The sequence below is a fragment of the Aphidius gifuensis genome, linkage group LG2 (genome assembly GCF_014905175.1).
Source record: "Aphidius gifuensis isolate YNYX2018 linkage group LG2, ASM1490517v1, whole genome shotgun sequence".
In the NCBI taxonomy this organism is placed as follows: Eukaryota; Metazoa; Arthropoda; class Insecta; order Hymenoptera; family Braconidae; genus Aphidius; species Aphidius gifuensis.
This window is the reverse complement of record NC_057789.1, coordinates 6478244-6498678: the sequence shown is the minus strand read 5'-3', so window position 1 is coordinate 6498678 and position 20435 is coordinate 6478244. Positions and strand designations below refer to the sequence as shown.

The 20435-nt window shown below is 25.1% G+C and overlaps 1 protein-coding gene and 1 long non-coding RNA gene across 5 annotated transcripts in view; one reads left to right on the top strand and one right to left on the bottom strand.

Annotated features, from left to right (window-relative positions):
- Positions 1 to 349: 349 nt before the first annotated feature.
- LOC122848730 overlaps positions 350 to 20435 on the bottom strand; it is a 39399-nt gene continuing 19313 nt past the window's right edge. The window contains exons 3-5 of the long non-coding RNA XR_006373481.1: positions 19318 to 19384; positions 16855 to 16969; positions 350 to 423 (exon numbers count right to left, since the gene is read on the bottom strand). This is a non-coding gene — a long non-coding RNA (uncharacterized LOC122848730). The remainder of the gene's footprint in view (positions 424 to 16854; positions 16970 to 19317; positions 19385 to 20435) is intronic.
- The window catches only part of LOC122848728 (dipeptidase 1), a 34456-nt gene continuing 16212 nt past the window's right edge, over positions 2192 to 20435 (top strand). Inside the window, exons 1-6 of one of the 4 annotated variants that reach the window (XM_044146991.1) lie at positions 2192 to 2380; positions 4001 to 4874; positions 8999 to 9152; positions 12311 to 12443; positions 14710 to 14860; positions 16870 to 16939. In XM_044146991.1, coding sequence (XP_044002926.1) covers positions 4750 to 4874; positions 8999 to 9152; positions 12311 to 12443; positions 14710 to 14860; positions 16870 to 16939 — 633 coding nt within the window. In that variant the 5' untranslated portion in view covers positions 2192 to 2380; positions 4001 to 4749. Of the gene's footprint in view, positions 2381 to 3017; positions 3884 to 4000; positions 4875 to 8998; positions 9153 to 12310; positions 12444 to 14709; positions 14861 to 16869; positions 16940 to 20435 lie in introns of those variants that run through there. The other 3 variants (XM_044146992.1, XM_044146990.1, XM_044146993.1) reach the window with 3 other exon arrangements.

Below are 20435 nucleotides of genomic sequence, written 5' to 3'. Positions count from 1 at the left end.
GGAAAAAAAATGTAGAAAAAAAGAAGAAAAAATTGTGACAAAAACTAAATGTTGTAAGTTAAATAAAAAGTGTAGTTTTTATGTATGGTAAATATGGCATTTAAAGATATTATACGATTAGAATTGTAATTTAACTAGTAATTATACGAGTGAATTCAAAATAATACCCAGTTTTAAATTAGTAAAAACTTTTAAGCTTTAATCTCGATTCACGTCGATAATCAAGCTTAAAGCCACACACGCATAACTGAACGCAAGTTAAAATGACTTAAAAATGTGATAAAAAATACTTTTAATGAATTTGATCATTAGAAAGTCAAAATAAAATAGATAAAATAAATTTTTAAACTCACCATTAATTTTGAAGATGAAGATTCTCAACTGAAGTCGTTGACTTGCCCCCCTATGAAATTTATATATAATCTGCAAAAATAAATAAAAAAATAAATTAAATAATTTACCAAAAAAATACAATTATATAAAAATTAAAGTTAATTTTATTTTAAATAATTTTTCAACATTTTAAACTGTATATTAGAGCTCAGTTTTCAACATCGATTCATGTTTGGAATCCGACAACAGATTGGCTTTGAATTTCTACCCGGCTAGACAAATAAAATTTGCCCATATTAATACAAAAATTTTTCATCACTAAATTATGTATTATTTTAAAAAAAACTATGCATACAAATGATTAATTAATTATTTTTTTTCATTTAAAATTATAAATAATGAATTTAAAAAAATTTCATACTTTTCATGTTTACAAATAATATTTAAATTACTTATTAATAATTAACTGAATTTAAAATAAGCTATTTATATTTCATTTATATAAATTCATTATTATAAAATATAATGTGAAGGGGCAAATTTATATTTAAATTTTTTTGATTATGTAAATATTTGTAATGGAAATTTATAAATATGGATTATGAGCATATTAAATTGATGGTGTGGAGAAAATATATATGAATATTTTTATAGACCAACAATATGATGACAACATGTACCACCTGCTTATACATTACTTGTTATTTTTATTATTCAATAATATTATAGGTGTGCACGTATTTGCATAAAACTTTTTTTATAAATTTACTGTATGGATGTAACTTGATATTTTCTAAAGACAAATACTTGAATACATTCTCGTAAAGTCATAAAATTATACAATACATATACTTATCGAGTAAAATAACTATCATATAAATTATATAAATTAATATTCTAATATTTACTTGAATATATATATATCTCCACTATTTAATAAATTATTAAATTTATAAATTATTAATTAATAAAAAACAATAATATTCATATTTAAATTGTGAAAAAATAAAAAAATTCAAGTTATATATAAAATTTTTTCTGTGCTTTTAAAAAATGCAATCGATAAAACATGTCTGATATCTTGTTTATTGACCCGTGGCATCAAGTTAGATTCGTCTTGAGCAAACATTTTCGTTGCTTCAATTTATATGTGAATTCAACTTTATATAAAATAAATATATATATATGTATATAATGACAATGTGGTCAAATTTAACGCCTTGGAAAATCTGATTACAAGAAAGTCTGAAGCTTTTCTATGTGCCTTTTCAAACTAGCTCTATACAGAAATAATCTTATTAACGAAAGTCAGTACTGATCAGATTTATATATCAATACTAATAATAATAATAATGATAATAATATTAGGTGAAAAAAATACAAGGATGCATGAAAAAAATATTTTTTTAAAAAAACACTATAACAAAAGTGCGTTTACTTATATATTTATATTTTCCTTGATTTTATTTTTATAAAAAATGCATTTTTCGTTTAAAACAGAATCCATAATTTATAGAAAAATTTGATAGATGATAAAAATTTTCAAGTGAAGACAAAAGTTTTACGAGTTTTTGCACGTCATGTTACGATGCGCGCACCTTCTCTTCATCAGTAAGATGGGAGGTACGAAAGATAAAAAAAATGGATAATAAAAGTATATATAAGAAGAGTAGGAAAAAAAACAAACGAAAATTTGCAGAAATACAGAAGTTAAGAAAAAAAAAAAAACAGGTGATACAAGCTGAATAGTGTAGTATGTCCGTGTGGCTAAAAGTAAAATGTAAAAGAGATTTGTCGAGCATCTCGTTTTCACGCAAGCGCGCAACTATTGCTCTGATAAACCATCGACATATCCTTCAGTTGGGTTCTGAATGCCAAACCGCGAATATTGTACGTTGATGTTCATTTTGGCTTGAACTGTATAATGTTAAATACGCGCAGTCTCACGTTTGTTCACACTAATTATTATATCGTCAATTAAAACGATAGAAATTTTATAAAATCAACAAATTAAATTTACATATTCACATATCAAAAAATTTAAAACGTAAAAAAAAAATTATCTATACATATTAATTTTGTTTTAATATAATTTATATTATATTTAAAAAAATTTTATTTGCATCGAATAAAATAAAAATAAAGTGGTAAATAAAAAAAAAACAAATAAAAATTAATTTCCAACGGATTATTCAATGCGACAAAATTCATTCATTTTAATCCTCGAGTGGAAAATGCTTGATTGCTTTTTTGTATATGTATCGTTTATAATTGAAATCAGCAAGCAAATTGGAAACAAATAAATTAATCAAATATAATATATACAATATACATGTATTAATAAAAATTTAATAATTATCAGAGTTATACAAAAAAAAAAAAAAAAAATGAAAAATTATATCGTGCAATGTGTTTAAATAAATTTTGGTCACATGAGTATAACTAAAAAATGTAATTGTATTCGTAAATAATATTCTAAACTATATAAAAATTAAAATTTTATTTTTGTCTTAATCCCCATATATTAATAAAAATTACAAGAGCTATAAAAATAGAGTATTAAAAAGCTTTAACAAACAATAAACCTTACATACTTTTAAAAGAAAAAAAAAAAAAAAAAGAAAAGAATTCTTCAAGTATACGCGAAGAATATGTTGTGAAGGATTATGGTAAAACAAGTCTTTTGGTTTCTTGCTGTGGGCCAACTTTTTTGCCCCACTTGAGAAAGTAAAAAAAAAAAGAAATAAAAGAAAAAATATAAATAAATAAATAAATGTATATGAAAATGAAGAAAACAAAAAAATTCGAACGAAAACATTCTTCGTCATGGATAGAGAGTACTGAATAATTCAAAATCCAACAGCAACGAGACGAGGTCCTTGCTTTAGGGGTAAAAGAGAACGATATATATACAAAAAAGTCACAAGAATACCTTTACGACTGCGTTCTGCATACGAAAATATACCTCAGGGAGTAGCGGTAAAATTCGATAAACCAGGCATCATCCCTTTTTCTTTTTTTTTATTTCTCTTTCTTCACTTTTTTCTATTTTTTTTTTCGTTTAAAAATCGAATTTGGAAAACGGTTTTCATCTCTTATTTTCTAAACCTCAATATTCCTTCGTCAGATATATACATTGCTGCGAATAACTATATGTAAAATTATATTATACTTTGATAGCATAAGGCTGCCAAAAAGTGCAAGATCCAACTAAACTATGGAAATATTTTTCCCTGTAGACGCGTCATAAATATAGATAAATCGAATAGTGTTGAAATTTATATATTTATTTCTTCATGCAATATTCTACATGTGAATACAATTAATTGTATCGATTTAAACAAAATATATAAATTTTTTATCAGACACTGATATGCAATTTTAGTCTAAACGAAAAACCATGTTGCACTAAAAAATTTATACAAATTTATGCAATATTAATACAGAGCAGCAACTCTTTCAATTTATTAATGTACTTTTTTTTTTTAAATCGTCCAAGATCAAACTAAAGTTTTACAAGTAATTTAAATACATAGTGGATGACTACAAGGTATATATATAAAATAAATTTTATGGTTTAATAGTTACTTGGCAGCCTTAATATTTTTATCCTTTTTTTATTCCAAGTTTATAATGAAAAAATTTTTTTATATTTTCATATCTCAAGAATTCTCATACCACACACAAAAAAAAAAAAAAACTGATTTATCAAGATGAGTTAATTAATCATTGTGAAGTAAAAATGTTCACAGGATGTTTTTGGTTTTTTGTCTGACCTTTATAACGATACCCATGAGACTTTTTATGGTCACAGTGTGTGAAAAAAAAATAAAAATAAACCACTGTGCAGAATATAGTGAATAAAACAAATAACAAACCGATCACACAAAGTGTAGATTCTCAAACTCTAGGGTGTAATAGTAGATTGGTGATCAATTATATAAATAAAGTCAAAAGTGTACTTGACACTGAAATTTGTAAGAACTTGATCAAAGTGATCAGCAAGTGTCATCTATTGGAGTGTCAATGTTATATACTTGCACATGAAAGCTCGTCATTATTTACTTAAAAACTGTTAATCCAACTTTTAATCATATTATATTTTTTAACCATAAAAAAAAAACTTGACATGATAAAATAAAATTTTAAAAAAATGTATGAAAAGAAATTTATTATATTTAAAATATCAAGTGTCATTATTGATATTATTATTGAATAAATTATATTAAAATTTTTTAATTAAACTGTGCTTGAATTAATTTGATAAAAAATTATAAAAATAATAAAATATGATAGTCCATTAAGTTAAGTGGTATGATGAAAGTTTAAGTAAGAAGAATTTGTTGTCGGATTTATCGGGGTATGGCATGAGGACATTATCAGTTAAAAAAGGCTGCGGGCCCAGCCAGGTGGAGGATGAGGATGGTGATGGGTGTGATGGTGCTGGGTCAGCTTTTGACAAGAATACTTTTGGCTGCTCATGCTGGCGATCGTCTTGCTGCTGCCCGCAGAATACTTCGAGATGTTCCACTCATAGATGGGTAAACAAATTATATATTTTATCATTTTAATAATTAATTGATTTTATGATAAAATTATACAATTTAATTGCCTTTTTAATTACTAAAATAATTGCATTTTTTAAAAATAAATTTTATATATTTTTTTTTTCATCAAAGCAATTATATTGAATTTATATATGTATATGTTAATTCATTAAAAATTGATATTTATTTTTAGGCTATAATTCACTATATAAAAAAAATAATTAAATCTTTTTTTTTCTTTTTTCATTTTTATCTCATCAAATTTTTCATTTTTACTTTAATGGTCGAAAACTTTTTGTCGTATATAATATACAATGTATAATAAAAAACTAAAAAAGTCATTGTCGAAAAAACTATAACGTTCACGTGTATATATAGAAGCAAAAAAAAAACAAATATATATATATTGCAAATAAAGTTGGTGCAAGTGGGCACACTGGTTATCACACACATATCACTTTCTTAGTTTTTTATTATTTTTTTCATTTATTCATTTTTTTTTTTTTTTTCAAACTCTTCGTTTTGTTCATTTTAAAGTTAAACTATCACAGTGTCCGTTGCTTCTTTATCTTTTTTTTTTTGTATATATATATAAAGCACAATATGAGCTTGCCGGAAAATATCGTTTATGATAATGAAAAACTTGATAAGGCGCGTACGCTTGTCGTATCTTATATCAAAAAGCTTTACTATTACTATTTATTTTTTTTTACCGTTCAATCGAATTTAATTTTAAAAGCATCATACTCAGCATTTTGTGGCTTACAAAGAAAATATACATATATATTTTCCACAAAAGCGAGAGAAAATTTCATTTATTTTTTTCTATTTCACGCACCTTCATTTTTTATTTTATTTTTATTTTTTTTTATTCATATGCATGAATGAGTTCTGGCAATTTTATTCATGAACGTGTGATGTTGGTATTTGTTTCTATATATATATTTGTATGTATTACATGTACATATAATATATATAAAGTTGTATACTGGCATCAGAGTCCGCTCTGTACCAATATGTTACCGGATCACTAGACAGAGATTCGTCCTTTGTCCTGGTAAATTGTGTCCTCTTTCAGTAACGTCATCGAAAATCCCAGAGGATTTCTAACAATATACATATATATATGTAATACAATCAACTCTCGAGGCTCAATGTCACATCTTCGACAGTTTCACGAAAATTGTCCCACCATTCTTTTTACGCATCAGTGTACATTTATGTTTTCCCAAAATAAAATAAAAAAGAAAAGAAAATAACAACAATAATCCGCCAGTACAAAACCCTTTTATTTTATTTTTTTTTATAGCAGTTACTAAATTGTTATGTCGCTGAACATTGTTTTCAGCTTTTTTTATTTTTTTTTGTTAGAAATTTTTTCGTTTTTTGCCATTTTTATTTTCAATTTTGTAATCGAAATTGAAATGCTAGTCATTATTTTTCTCTTTTTTTCTATACGTCACTATGGTGTAACAAACTTTTTTTTTTTTTCCAACATGGAGTGACAACAGTTGGAAAACGAATGATTTATCTTCATTTGCATTTTAAAAATTTTAAATAAATAGCGAAAAATTTACATGACATAATAAAAATAAATATCAATAATTACAAAATTTAAAATATTCAAAAAAAAAAAAAAAAAGTCAATTAATGAATAAATTTAATTATCGTTTCAATATGATGTAATTAAAAGAAAAAAAGAAAAAATAGGATAACTATTTATGTAATATATAACGAAGGATAATTTTTTTTTTTTTTTCCATTCTCATGAAAATCCGATTTTCCCTATTATATTTAGCTTTTATAAAATACATTGCAATTGAAACATACGGTATGATTCACCCAATATATTTTTTCATCCATAAAAAAATTTATAACAATATCCATAAATATATATGAATGATTTATTTGCCCATCGTAATTTCAGACTTTTAAACAAAGATAATACTTTACGATCATATACAATTATACGCCCATTCTTTTAACTTAAACAGTTCAATCACTATTTATATAAGAACAAAAGAAAAAGCATTCAAGTCAATTTTTATGACATTATATTTCATTTCGAAAAATTTATCGACTAATACTTTTATTTACTTTGGCTATTAAAGAGTTTTTAAATTTAATATTTTTTGAAAGACCACATAAAATCAAAGGCATACCCTTCATATAAATATCACTAAATTAAAGTTAAAAAATTTTAAATTAATGAAAATGTTAAAATCAAACGTCAAGTAGAATTATATGAAAATTAAATTAAATTATAAAATAATATAATTCTTTTTATTAAATAAAATAAAATATTTATGTATTTCTACTGTGGATATTAATTTATATTTAATTAAAAACCCAACATGTAATTTTTAAAAAAATAAAAATAGCTATATGAGTGATTTAACCATTTGAAAATCAACTTGATATGTATATGGCGATTTACATTTATTCCGAGCATACTCTGATATATACCAACTTAAATATACATATGTATATATAAGCGATACATTACACGTAATATGAATATGTAAAAGGAAATATTAATATAAAAATCGCTATCGTGCATAAACATATTAGAGGAAAAGTGCATCATCAACGAAGCTTTCAATTGGAGCCACTTTGACGTTGCATATGTACTATTATATGTATTCATATAACGGTCAAGCGCAGAAAGCACTATTCCATATTGCAGGTCACCACATAATCACACTTTTTCAATTATACATATATGATGCTATGTATACAATAAATTTTTATATTTCGATTCAGGCAATCATCGATTGACATGAGAAAAAATTCAAGTGATTCATAAATTCATGAAAATTGTAAAGGTTTTTTTTGTAAAGAAATAAATTCAATTTAACAAAGAGCGACAAGTGTTTTAAAATGACCACATGAGATTGAGAGTATTAATAATTTTTTTAAACTACAAAGAGCAGTCAAATAAAAAAAAAAAAACATATAGAATAAAGAGCTAAAGACGAGAGGATTACGATTTGAAATTACATGGACTTTTACGAAATAATGAGGAATAAAATTCAGTGGTTTCTATGGATCAAAAAAAAAAAAGATTCTGAAGTATACTAAAAATAAAGTTTCATTTAATTCAGATCTGCAATACGATATGTGTACATTCAAATATCTAAGCTATGAGTGGACAAAAGCTTTATATTCACTTTGACATTGTTCAACAAACAATTTCAACAAATGATACTCTAGACTAAAGGGGATAATTGTAAAAGAGGAAAAAAAAAAATTGGATAAACAAAAGTAAAGAATGAAATATTAAAATTCAAAATAATTTACATAAATAATTATAACAAATTACATTATATACACAAAATCAATATGTTTATTAAGCTTGAAAAATGGACTTGACAGTTCGATAGTTCCTGATAGTATATATATTATCGTACATTCAATCTGATTGTATGGCTTAATTAATTATCCTGATCACTACAAGGCAAATTGCATGTTCAATGCATACAAGTTATGTTAACAAAAAAAACCATTTACGAACCTGTTGAGTTAAAACTCTGAGTTTAAAATGTGTTGAAAAAAGTTTATTCAAGTATTTTACATGTATGCATAACATAAATTGAAGTAGCAAATTAGTCTCACGATTTTGATCACTAACTGATGTGCTCACAATGCAAACGCATTGTAGTTATTAATTTTTGTAAATTATATGTCTTATGCGTATTTATAAATTTACATACAAGAATTAAATTTGCATGTTGTTAGCATAAAAGCCAAATACGTTTACTCACTGTGTGTATATAAATTGAGTATTACTGTATTAGTATTTAACAACAAAATCAAGACTCAAAGTTTTGACTATGCTATGTAGCACCCTAGTCTAATTTAAAAGTTTGTTAAATTTTTTTTTTTATAATTTTTTCAGCTCATGTATTATGATAACCCTGAACTAGGAGAATTTTTTTTTTATATCACCATGAAAATAGGTTTTGATTTTTTTTATCACTAAATAATGTTTGGACCATGATGGGAATTTTTTTCAAAATATTTCAAAGCTATTTCTATTTGCCTGATTTTTTTGAAAAATATCTATACCTATGCATTAACTTAAATTAATTATTTATTATTTTTAATTTTATTTTTAGACACAACGATCTACCTTGGAATATTCGAAAATTTTTAAAAAATCAATTGCGTGACTTTCGATTTGATGATCTTCGAGAGAGTCATCCATGGTCTAATACAGTCTGGAGCCACACGGATTTGAGAAGACTGAAGGAGGGAATGGTAGCAGCCCAGGTATGTTTAATAAAACCAATTGATATTATTGATATGAAAATTGAACATAAATGATAATCGGTCGGATGGTACTCATTACAATAGCAATAGCATATGCAATATAGAAGATAGGATAATCACTTCTTATCATCTTACTTCCACTTCTCTACCCTTTCAAACTGCAAATTTGATTTCTTAATTACCATCTGTTAGTGATTTTCAACTTGCCAGATGGAACAATTATATCTCTTCACAATGGATGAACAGAGAAAGTACATTTTTGATCAATACAAAATCAAAATGCTCTGGCTAAAGCATCATTTCATTTTTATGGGCTATATTCTATAAAACTTATCAATGCACATTGCCGATAACATTTGTCGATGAATTCAGTTCAATTTAATAAAAATTATATTAAGATAAAACTACGTCTGTTTACCATATGAATATTTTTCGTTTTTTTTTTTTTTTTCAATTTAAACTAATTTTTTTTTTCTCAAATTTTTAAAAAGTTTTCTAACAAAGTTTAGAAGCTTCCGACGTTAAAATTGGAGTTCACCCTCCACTAGGGAGATATTTATCTGGCCCGTGAGTGCTTCCGACGTCGAGTAGTCTGCTCTTTAAATCTTCTTCACTTCTAACGATTGCCAGAAGTACCTTATACACACAAAAATACACATCGACACACACCGATACGTGCGAAAAATGCTTACTTCTGTTGTAAAATACCTCAAAATATTTCACTGATTCTCTTCGAAATGTACCTGAATTTTTTTTCTCTTTTATTCTTTTTTAAAATAAAAAAAAAAAAAAAAATTCCACAGTATTAGGATCAAGAATAAGCCTTATTGATAGATTAAAAAAACTTTGAAAGAATTTTAAAGATGTAATTGTTTTTTTTTCTTTAAACAATCAATGATACAAATTAAATTTTTTTGTGCTAATATTAAACACGTATATTTGACATAAAAAAAAAAAATAAAATTACACGATTATTTTAAAAATAAAAAATATAGAACTGTTAGTGTGTCATATTTGCAAATGGAGCAAACATATAAAGTCATTAAATGATGTTACATGCATGTATTTAGGCATTGTTAAGAGTGCGGTCGACAAAATATTTTTCCAGTGGTTAAATTGTTGAGCAAAACAAACCACGACAATATAAAATACACGCAACCAAAATAATGCATGCATAAAATACATGTATGAATGCCATTTTACTCATTATTGTAAAAGCCACACTCACTTTGCCCTCACGACACTAAAATCATTAATATTAATACTTTTGTTGTTTGAGCGCATATACAACATACATGCAAGTAGATCTATGATTGTTCAAAAGTATGTAACTGCATACTTGAGCTTTTAAAAAATAATGCAACTATTTTTGCTATTTAACTTTCACAATAAGCAATAGATTATAAGTCACCAAAAAAATGATTTAGAAAATACATAAAATACAGTGTTTGTATGTCAAACAAACAGACGTTGAGAAATTGAACTTGGGTATATATAAAATCATGTCCATCGGTCGACGAAAAACCGATAAGAAAAATAAAAAAAAAAATAAATAAAATAGACTTTTGCATTTATATACGTGACACGAAAAGCGAGGGTGAAAAATACGTGAAGAAAAATAAAAAAAAAAAAAAAAATGACATAGAAATATTTTTCACAAATGTCGTTAAGTCTTGTATAAATGTGATCGAGTGTCTACTTTGACTTGAATAAAAATAAGAAAAAATTATGTATAGAGCTATGTAATAGAAAAGAACAAAACCAAATTGGCTGTGCAGTCAATTTTCAAGGATTTATCTTGTTGACTAGTCTATGATTTTTATTTTTTTTTTTTATTTTTTTTTTTCATTTCATTGCCAATGTAATACGTGGCTCATGACAGAAAAAGAAGAATTTACGAGAAGATAATTTTAAAGAAAGATGTACAAAAAAAGATGATAATAAAAAAAAAAATAAAATAAAAAACTACAACGAACTTGACTCATATATCAGGGCATGCAATGGTACCTCGAGGAGTTATTTGTCACTGTCACTATTAATCCCAAGTATAATTAAGCTTCGTCTGGGACCTTGAGGTGGAACAGGAAATAGTTTCTTCTAGCGTGAACAAGATCGAAAGTTGATGCAAGACTTTTTTCACGCTTTACACTCTACTGTCCTCACTTTGTTAGTCTGTTGCCTCAAAATTTAAACTTGTTCAAAAAATGAATTCTTTATAATCAAAGTTTTTTTTAAAACATTAATTTTTTAGAAAAAAATTTTTTTATGAATTATGGTTACTCGAGATTAGTGATGTAGAAAAAAGAAAAAAAAAAATATTATAAACTTGACAAGACCCGTAAGTTGTATAAATTAATTTAAAAAAAAAAAAATAAAAGTTTGTCATAATTATTTTATAAATACAACAGCAAAAAAAATTTGCAATTTTTATTATAAAAGCTATGAAGGTATATAAAAAAAATCTACTAACGTTTTGGCAAATTGTAAACTTAAGTTTTAAAAATTTTCATTGTTCTAAAATGTTTTCATAAATCAAGATGAATTTCAAAGTATGATAAAAACTCGATTTTCACTGAATATATAGTAAAATTACAATGCAATTCAATGTAATAGTTTTAAAAAAAAATCTAGATAAAATATTAAAAAGTACCTTTCGTTCGTAACACGACGAAATGCGATTTCCACCATCTAAAAACCAAATGCATGCGCACGAAGTAATCATAAATTTTGCTTCTTTGCGTGCTTCTGTTAAATACGAAGTCTCTATGGTGAACGTGAGAAAGGTTTCTACTTTTAGAACTAACGTGCATGATACATTTATATATATGAATAGATATATAAAAAAAAAATTGTATTATACACAATAAATGTGATGTATGTCAACAACACATAACAACATGGCAAAGCATATATTTGTTTGTGTTATGTCACGTAAATAAATAAAATTTAACGTGCAACATCATCTATGCTGAACATGCAACACACAACATATGTCAAATATATGTCAAAAAAAAATATCATATTTCAAATTTTAACTACCTCTTTTTTTATTTTCTCTCACCTTCATTAAAATTGTTTTTAATAAATTTTTTAATTTGTATATTTAATGATATAAAGTGCATATGACTTTAATTAAAATATGTCTTTTTGTTTTGCAGTTTTGGTCGGCGTATGTACCATGCTCATCACAACATCTTGACTCGGTACAATTGGCTTTAGAACAAATAGATTTAATTCGTCGTTTGGTCAATAAACATTCACAAAATATGATTCTCGTAACGACTGCTGAAGGTAAATATCAATATTATTTTTTTATTTTAAATTATTTTAAATCAAAGCTAGACTTGTCAAATTTAATAATATATATTTGAGAAAAAAATATATATAAACTAGAAAAATAATAGAAAAAAAAAAATGAAAAAACAATCAATGCCCATGATTTGAGGTCAAAACTGGAATATTCGCTTGACTTGAGCAGTAAATTGCTGGCGCCCATATGCTTCGATGCACATGATTGCAAATTGATCTCGGTACAACATCTTTCTACATTCAGTGTATATATATACATTAACTGATATATATACAATATGGACTAGATGGTTAACCACGACAATATGAACTAATGTATGATAGCTAGTCTAACTGATGAGCGAGAGCAAGCAGGCTACCAAAAGAGCCATATATATACCTCTTATAAAATTAGTATCAGGTTCAGTAATTTCTCGTGGGACTCGTAAAATACGCACAACAGATCGACAGAACAATGCAATTTTAATAAACGTTTGCCACACTAAAACGTCCAGATATATAGAAAGATGATGAAAAAGCACAAAACACATCATTGGGTTAAACATTGGCCAGAGGTTTTAAATTTTGGCAAATGTCCAAAAATACAACAATTCTCGAATATAGATATATACAGTATTATTTTCAATTTCAATTATTTCCATCATGTATTTATTTTTAATTATTTATTTATTCCGTTATTTATATATTGACTTATTCAGTTAATTAAATGTCAGTGAATTTTAGTCATAGATTTTTTCATTTTATCGTAATAAAAAAAAATATTTAGTCAAAAAAAAAAATCAATTGTTTTCACTTGTCTACATTATTGAAAATGAGTTTAATTTTTTTTTTTTTTTTTTTATTATTAAATAATGCTTAAATCACGATGGGAATTTTTTTCATGATAGTTGAGACTCATTTCTATTTGCCTGATTTTTTTTTAAAATATCTAACGATGCATTATTGCAAAAAAAATTTTTTCAACATTAATCAAGGCTCTGGGCTTTAGGTAGCTCATATAAAAAAAATCTATGATAATTTAATAAAATTATAATAGTTTAATCAATGCATAATCAAAAAAAAAAAAGGGTTCTAGCTATATGGGAATTTTTAATGTTGTTTGCAATCATAAAGGTCCTCACAAAATGCCGCACGTAATAAAAAAAAAAATTAAAAATTGATAATAATTATATTCCATGTTTACAGGTAAACATTTTCAACTCCCTTTTTTTTCAAACTATTATTCAATTTCTCATTGTTGAAAATTTGTGTGTTAACTTGTTACTCTTAAAATGCATTAATGATTTGTTCAAATTTCCTATTTCGTGCCAAACCCAATGAACAAATTTGAGTGTATATACATTTTGGCCCGTGACCCAACTGGCAATTGTCCAGGGTGTTAGACAAGGTCCTTAACCGGTAACACCATTCATTAATTCTCTTCAAAATTCCGACGACAACGACCCCTTGTCGTATACAAGTCACAATCACATATATATTTATTAACATCAACCCACAGAGAAACTTGATTTTTCAAGTGACTTTTGCTTGTATTATATTTACTATTCTCATGCGAATTATATATATAAAGGTATACTAATTGCCGACATATTAAAATTTAATCTCTGCGCATATATACTTGAGAAATTTAACTCATCAAAAAAGTCAAATTAGTTCATAAGATTTTAATTTAACTAATATATAAAAAAAATTTAATTATTTATATAACTTCAACTGAATTAATTATAATTAACAGATGTGAGTAATGACTAATTATCCACATTATATTCAATGTGGTATATGATAATAGTCTACATGAAATTTTATTTAAAAACTTTTATTTATTTTTTATATTTTCAAGTTTTAGAGTTGCCTTGATTAGACAAGCAAACCCCAACTCCCTTTTATCTCGTCAATGGACATAAAGACGACACAGTTGGAATAATAACAGACCCTATTTGCTACAAATGCAATCACAATTTCAGTTGTGTGTGCAGGCATGTACTATCATATAGTATTTTTATATTTATTTAGGATATAACGAAGAATAACAAAAATACATTTTCAACCAGTTGTATATACTTGTTAGCAAATAATGAAGAAATTTTATATCTTTACAATAAAAATTGATGATTTTTATTGTAAAGATATATTATATCTAGACCATGATTTTTTTTATTATAATTTATATATAAGCATACATCAGCATATGCTAATAATAAAAATAAATTAGACTAATCAATTGATATCTGATTGTTGATTATTGTAGGTATTGAACAAGCACATAAAGATGGTAGATTAGCAAGTCTTATCGGTGTTGAGGGTGGTCATGCTGTTGGAACAAGTCTTGCTGTATTGAGAATGCTCTACGAATTGGGTGCAAGATATTTAACACTAACTCACACATGCAATACACCTTGGTGAGTTTCCAAATAGAATTTAATTATTATTATCATTTTAATATTAAGTTAAATTGAAAATAAAAAATAATTTAATATTTTGTTAATATATTTTATCGTCATATTTCTTGTAAATTTCTCAACACAATTTTCAAGCTTTTTTGTTTTATATTGTGATAATATTTTTTTTAATAAAATATATAAATTTGAAAAAATTTAATTAAAATAAATGAATGAAAATTCTATTAAACTAATATTGAATTTTAAAATGTATATAAAAATTTTTAAAATGCCAGGATAAAATAAAAAAGCTGCATGATAACTTGTGGATAATAAAATAATACTATAAAGCATATGTCACGTATTAATAATAATTGGTAATTTAATAAATAATATCGTGTTTAAAAAAAAAATAAAAATATATTGAAAAATATATTTAGGTTGTATCACATGTGTAATCCGAATAACGAACCATGTTGAGCATGTGCGGCTACGGTAATAATCCAATTGATGAGCAAGCGTGTGTTATCACTGGTATTATCATTACTTGATGATTGCATGTAGTTTGTGTTCGATCTCGTTAGTCGGATTAGATTACGACAAGCTAAAACCAGCCAACGTAGAATACTGAACAATATGTCAATATATATAATACATGTCGCATTACAACCGGGAATATATATGTCAATTATTTTATGATGCACGTGCTGATTTTGATAAGCATATCGATAATGAAAATTCAACCTCAAATATCAGTCTTTGAAATTTTTTTTTTTTAATTAACTTTTTTATTTCTAAACGAATGTATCTTTCTATTTTCTTATTTATTTATTTAACAACAAACGCAAAGCTAAAAAATTTGTGAATATTTGTGAACCCCCTGAATATTATCCCTATTTTAAATTTTCAACCGAAACGTTTGTTGTTAAATAAATAAATAGAGTAGCAGTCTCTGGAAATACAGCCCATGGACGAACGAATATTTTTCTATTTTTTTATTTATTTATTTAACGACAAATGCAAAGCTAGAAAATTCTAAAAATTTGTGAGTATACAACAAAGCCCTCTGAATATTATCTGTATTTTAAATTTCCAACCAAAATGTTTTTTGTTAAATAAATAAATAAGTTGTTTAAATTTCGTAAATTATTTATTATTTATTTAAATAAAATCATGTCGCATATTTTGATATTAATTATTAATCTTTCGTTATAAAAACAAATTAATTCAGTTTATTTTTAATAACAAATTTTTCCGAGAAATTCAAATATTCCAACGAAACGTTACTGAACTTTCAATTATTGATTAAAATGAATAATTAATATATATCGAATAACCCTTTTTTTTTTAAATTATTTCAAGAGATATTTTTTCGAAATTTACATTTTTTAATAAAATTGAAATATCAATTCATTTGTGGTCAAGAGTCAACGGTTGAAATACAAATATAAAAAATAATTATAAACTTTTGTATTTATATATTTATTTTAAAGCAATTGAGGATCTTACTAAAGTTCTGTTAAAACAAACTTCAATGTATATGCAAACACTCGTCATAATATAATTATACTATAAAAGCAAAGCACTATTTCGAGGTGACAAAATACAAAATTAATTAAAAGCATAAATTATGAAGGTTGAGGCCGGTAGACTTTTGTAAATACTACTCAACTAAAGTCTCAGTATATATTTAAAATTTATGGAAATAAGATAAACCTAATCGTACACCATGATGTATATAACTAGCATAAATAACATTATTGATGCAAACGTTATCCATTAGAGTCTCTTTTAGCGTGCATTATGTATACAACTCACGATATATAATTTTCTTTATAATATACAAAATGTTGAGCCAAACCGTCGTCGCACGATATTGGGATTACCAAATGCATACATGATTATAATTATCATATAAATATATTATGATTATATATAGCCCTGATATATAGCCTATTTAAACATGATCCCTTTATCCAAATAATGTACAGAATTGTTGCTATTGAGTTACTTACCTGTTGGTTCGGTAGGGCAGACTGCAGCACAGCAGATGAACCTGGTCAAGTGCCTCAAATTGGTGGTCTTTCAAACTTTGGAAAAGTAAGTTTAATCATCAAAAATATTATCCATCTGTCAACAACAACACACAAATATATGAATAAGTACTTGTTTTGTTATTTATGTAAAATTATAATATATATTTTCAATTATTTGCATGTTTATACGTAAATTTTGAAACTTTTGAAATTTGAATAAAATAAGAGAAAAAAAAAAAAACTCAAAAGAGTATGCAAAATAGAATACATCATTTTATGTTATGTTTTTAATTATTCCGAGTTACAAGTTGAATAATATTTTACTCTCCTGTTTTATCATTTTATACTCATTCTCTCGATATATTTTATGAAAACATGCGGTATTTTGAATGATTGTTAGTGCTTGTATTTTAAACAAAATTACACAATTCAAACTTCACTGTATTCCGAGTATATATGTATATTTTTTTTTTTTCTATACATAGTGTGTTTGTTAATAAAAAATATAAATAAATTGAATGATGCTAAAGAAATAATAATAATTATTAATATAACAGAAATATCATGTTTATATTTTAATTATTTCATTACTAGAAAATGTTGAGTTAGCTTTGAGAGTCTCAGAAACCCTCAGGATAAAATAAACACAAACAATTTATATACATCATTGAAATATGATTCGATCAATTTTCCAATTCATAACTCCTTTGTCTTGAATAACTTTATTGAGTCTCAGTTTCTCTCAATGACTTTTCAATGAGAATATTCAAAGGCTAAAATTGACCACAAAAAGGGACGAAATTTATAACAACCAACTAAAATAAATCAACTAAATATGAAATTCTAAAATAAACTACAAATATTATTATTATTTATAATATTATATATATAGAAAAAATACCATTCCATATCGACATGTTTCATGTTTATTTTAATTAAATTTTTAAGTAAATAGAATTTCAGTAAAATTGCCAATAACAATTTTCAATAAAATTACCAATAAAAATGTTATTTATACATATAAAAAAAAATATCAAAATTATGCAAAGAACAGTAAAAAAAAAATCGAAACTATTCTTTTTTTATTCAGTTGAAAGTAATAAACTTTAAGAGTAGAAAATTGGAAATTAACAATAAAAAATAAATGCCACCATTATACATAAAAAAAAAAAGGGTTTCATAAAATGAAAAAGAAAAAAATTGGAATTATTAAAATTGTCTCATAAGAGCTTCTCACTGTCATTCATTTAATTGGACACTACTCTAAGCGAAATATATAATAATATTTAAGTACTTTTTTTTTTGTCATTAAAATATTTAACTATCTATTTATTCAGCATCTGTCGCAAACGTAAATTTTAGTACATGAAACTACACTGAGTATAAATAAATATACATATATATAATTTTGTTCATTTTGTGTCCTGCAAGCATTGATCGTGTCGACACAATACATAACAACATATTGTATTTGCAAGCATCCACAGTAAAGCATACCATATTCAAGATGCATCCATAGATATTTCCACTCATTCTTTAACTGATTCTATTGTCTCTTTCTCTTTCATACACACATCTGATTTATATCCATCGAAATTCTCAAAATTCATCGAAAACTCAATTAAATTTTCATAAAATGTACCTTGACAAGGTTCAGAGAAATTGTTGGCAAAAGTTTGTACTATTATAATATAATACACAACAAAAATAGATATATTGATCATATATTTCATCACAAAACAATTGAAATTATTATCAAATAATTATTGTTATATGTATTATGTGTCGACATCAGTTTAAAATCAATATTAAATTATAATAATAATAGTTTACAATTGTTTTGTAAAAATTTATTATTCATGCAAGACTTAAATTTATTTTAAGATTTTTATTTTATCTTTTTAATTATGATAATTATATACCGTCTATATATATATATAGATGAAATATACACGGGAAAAACAGAGAGTCAAAATAATATATAAGATATATATAGTGAAGAAGAAAACTTGTCCTTTTGGCTTGTGATAAACAACGAAAAGGGCTTTTGAACGAAGCTTACCAACACAAGTATGTACAAGTATATCATGTACACAGAAAAAATAAAAAAAATAAGAGCTTTTCACTTTTCTCAGAATCGCACAAGTGCCGAAGTTGTGTATTAATCAGAATACAAACTCTTGTACCAACTACTTTCTCACAAGATATAAACAGAGAAAACTTTGTACGATAAATTTATACAACAAATGTTACTTCTAATTCTTGAAATTATTATTGTTTTTTTTTTTTTTATAGAGTTTTTTAAATATAGTATTGTGTTTTTTGTCTTTTATTATTATTACTTATATTTTTCATCATCATTAAGTTTACTCTGTGCATCTTTGTTGAAATGTTTAATTTTTTAAAATTATTTTTTATTTATTTATAAATGTATTTACTTACTCAGTCAAAACAAAAGGACGTTTTTTATTTCTTTCAATTGCTCAGTCGATTGTCTCTCTATAGCTATCTGAAACAAAAAAAAAATAAATTGCTTGAATAATAGAAAAATCCGTTGGTTCAATCTTGACTTTACATTAACTACCGTTTATTTTTTTTTACAATGGTAGTTAGTAAACAACAAACAGTATGAATTTTCAAAGTACAATTTCAAAAAATCTACTGGCTAATTATTTTTATTTATTTATTTTTTTTTTTCGTGGCATTAAATTAGTTAGTAAATGTAATAACAAAATTTTGAACTTCTTAGACTTTGCTTATAACTTTTCTAAAGATCAACTTGCAAAGTTTACACAACATGAAAAACTTAGTTTGAAATATTCAACTATTAGAAATATCGATCAATAATTTCCCATTCCTAATATTTGCTTTGTATAGACAATGCATAGAATCTCATCGACATGTTGAAAATTTTCAATTTTCAGCTGATAATAAGGACAAAAATTTCAACCGTAATTTTTTTTTCTTTTATATTTTGTTTTTGTCAGTTCAACACTTGACGGTATATAACAATAGGTATTTCACATATTTATGTATACTACTAGAGCGTAAAAAAAAAAATAAAAAACAAACAAGAAAAGGCGACAGGAAAAATCTAACAATTTACAAACCAAGTACTTAAGAATAAAAAAAAAAAAATAAGGACTACTTGAGCGACATTCTTAGAGTCCTAAGCAAAAATATAAAAAAAAAAAAAATATTAAAAATACAAAGTGCAGACAACGATGACTAGAGTTCATATTTTTTTTATTTTTTATTTTTTCCTAGAGTAGATAGGACAGCTCTTGTGGTTTATTCGCTTTCAGCCATCCGTTTCCGAGATACTTGTCTCGTGGATAATTTTCCGAAATGGCAGCTCTTACTATACATATACATTTTTTTTTTTCATTCTTCTCCAACACTGTAAAATCATTTTATTATATGAAAAAAAAACCCTACGACCTTTTCAGTTGCAACAATAATAATTTATTTTTTTCTTCTCTTAATATTTTTCTTTTATTATTATTAAAACTATTTTATTTTTATTATCAACTTAAATATAAAGCCGGATAATGACGACT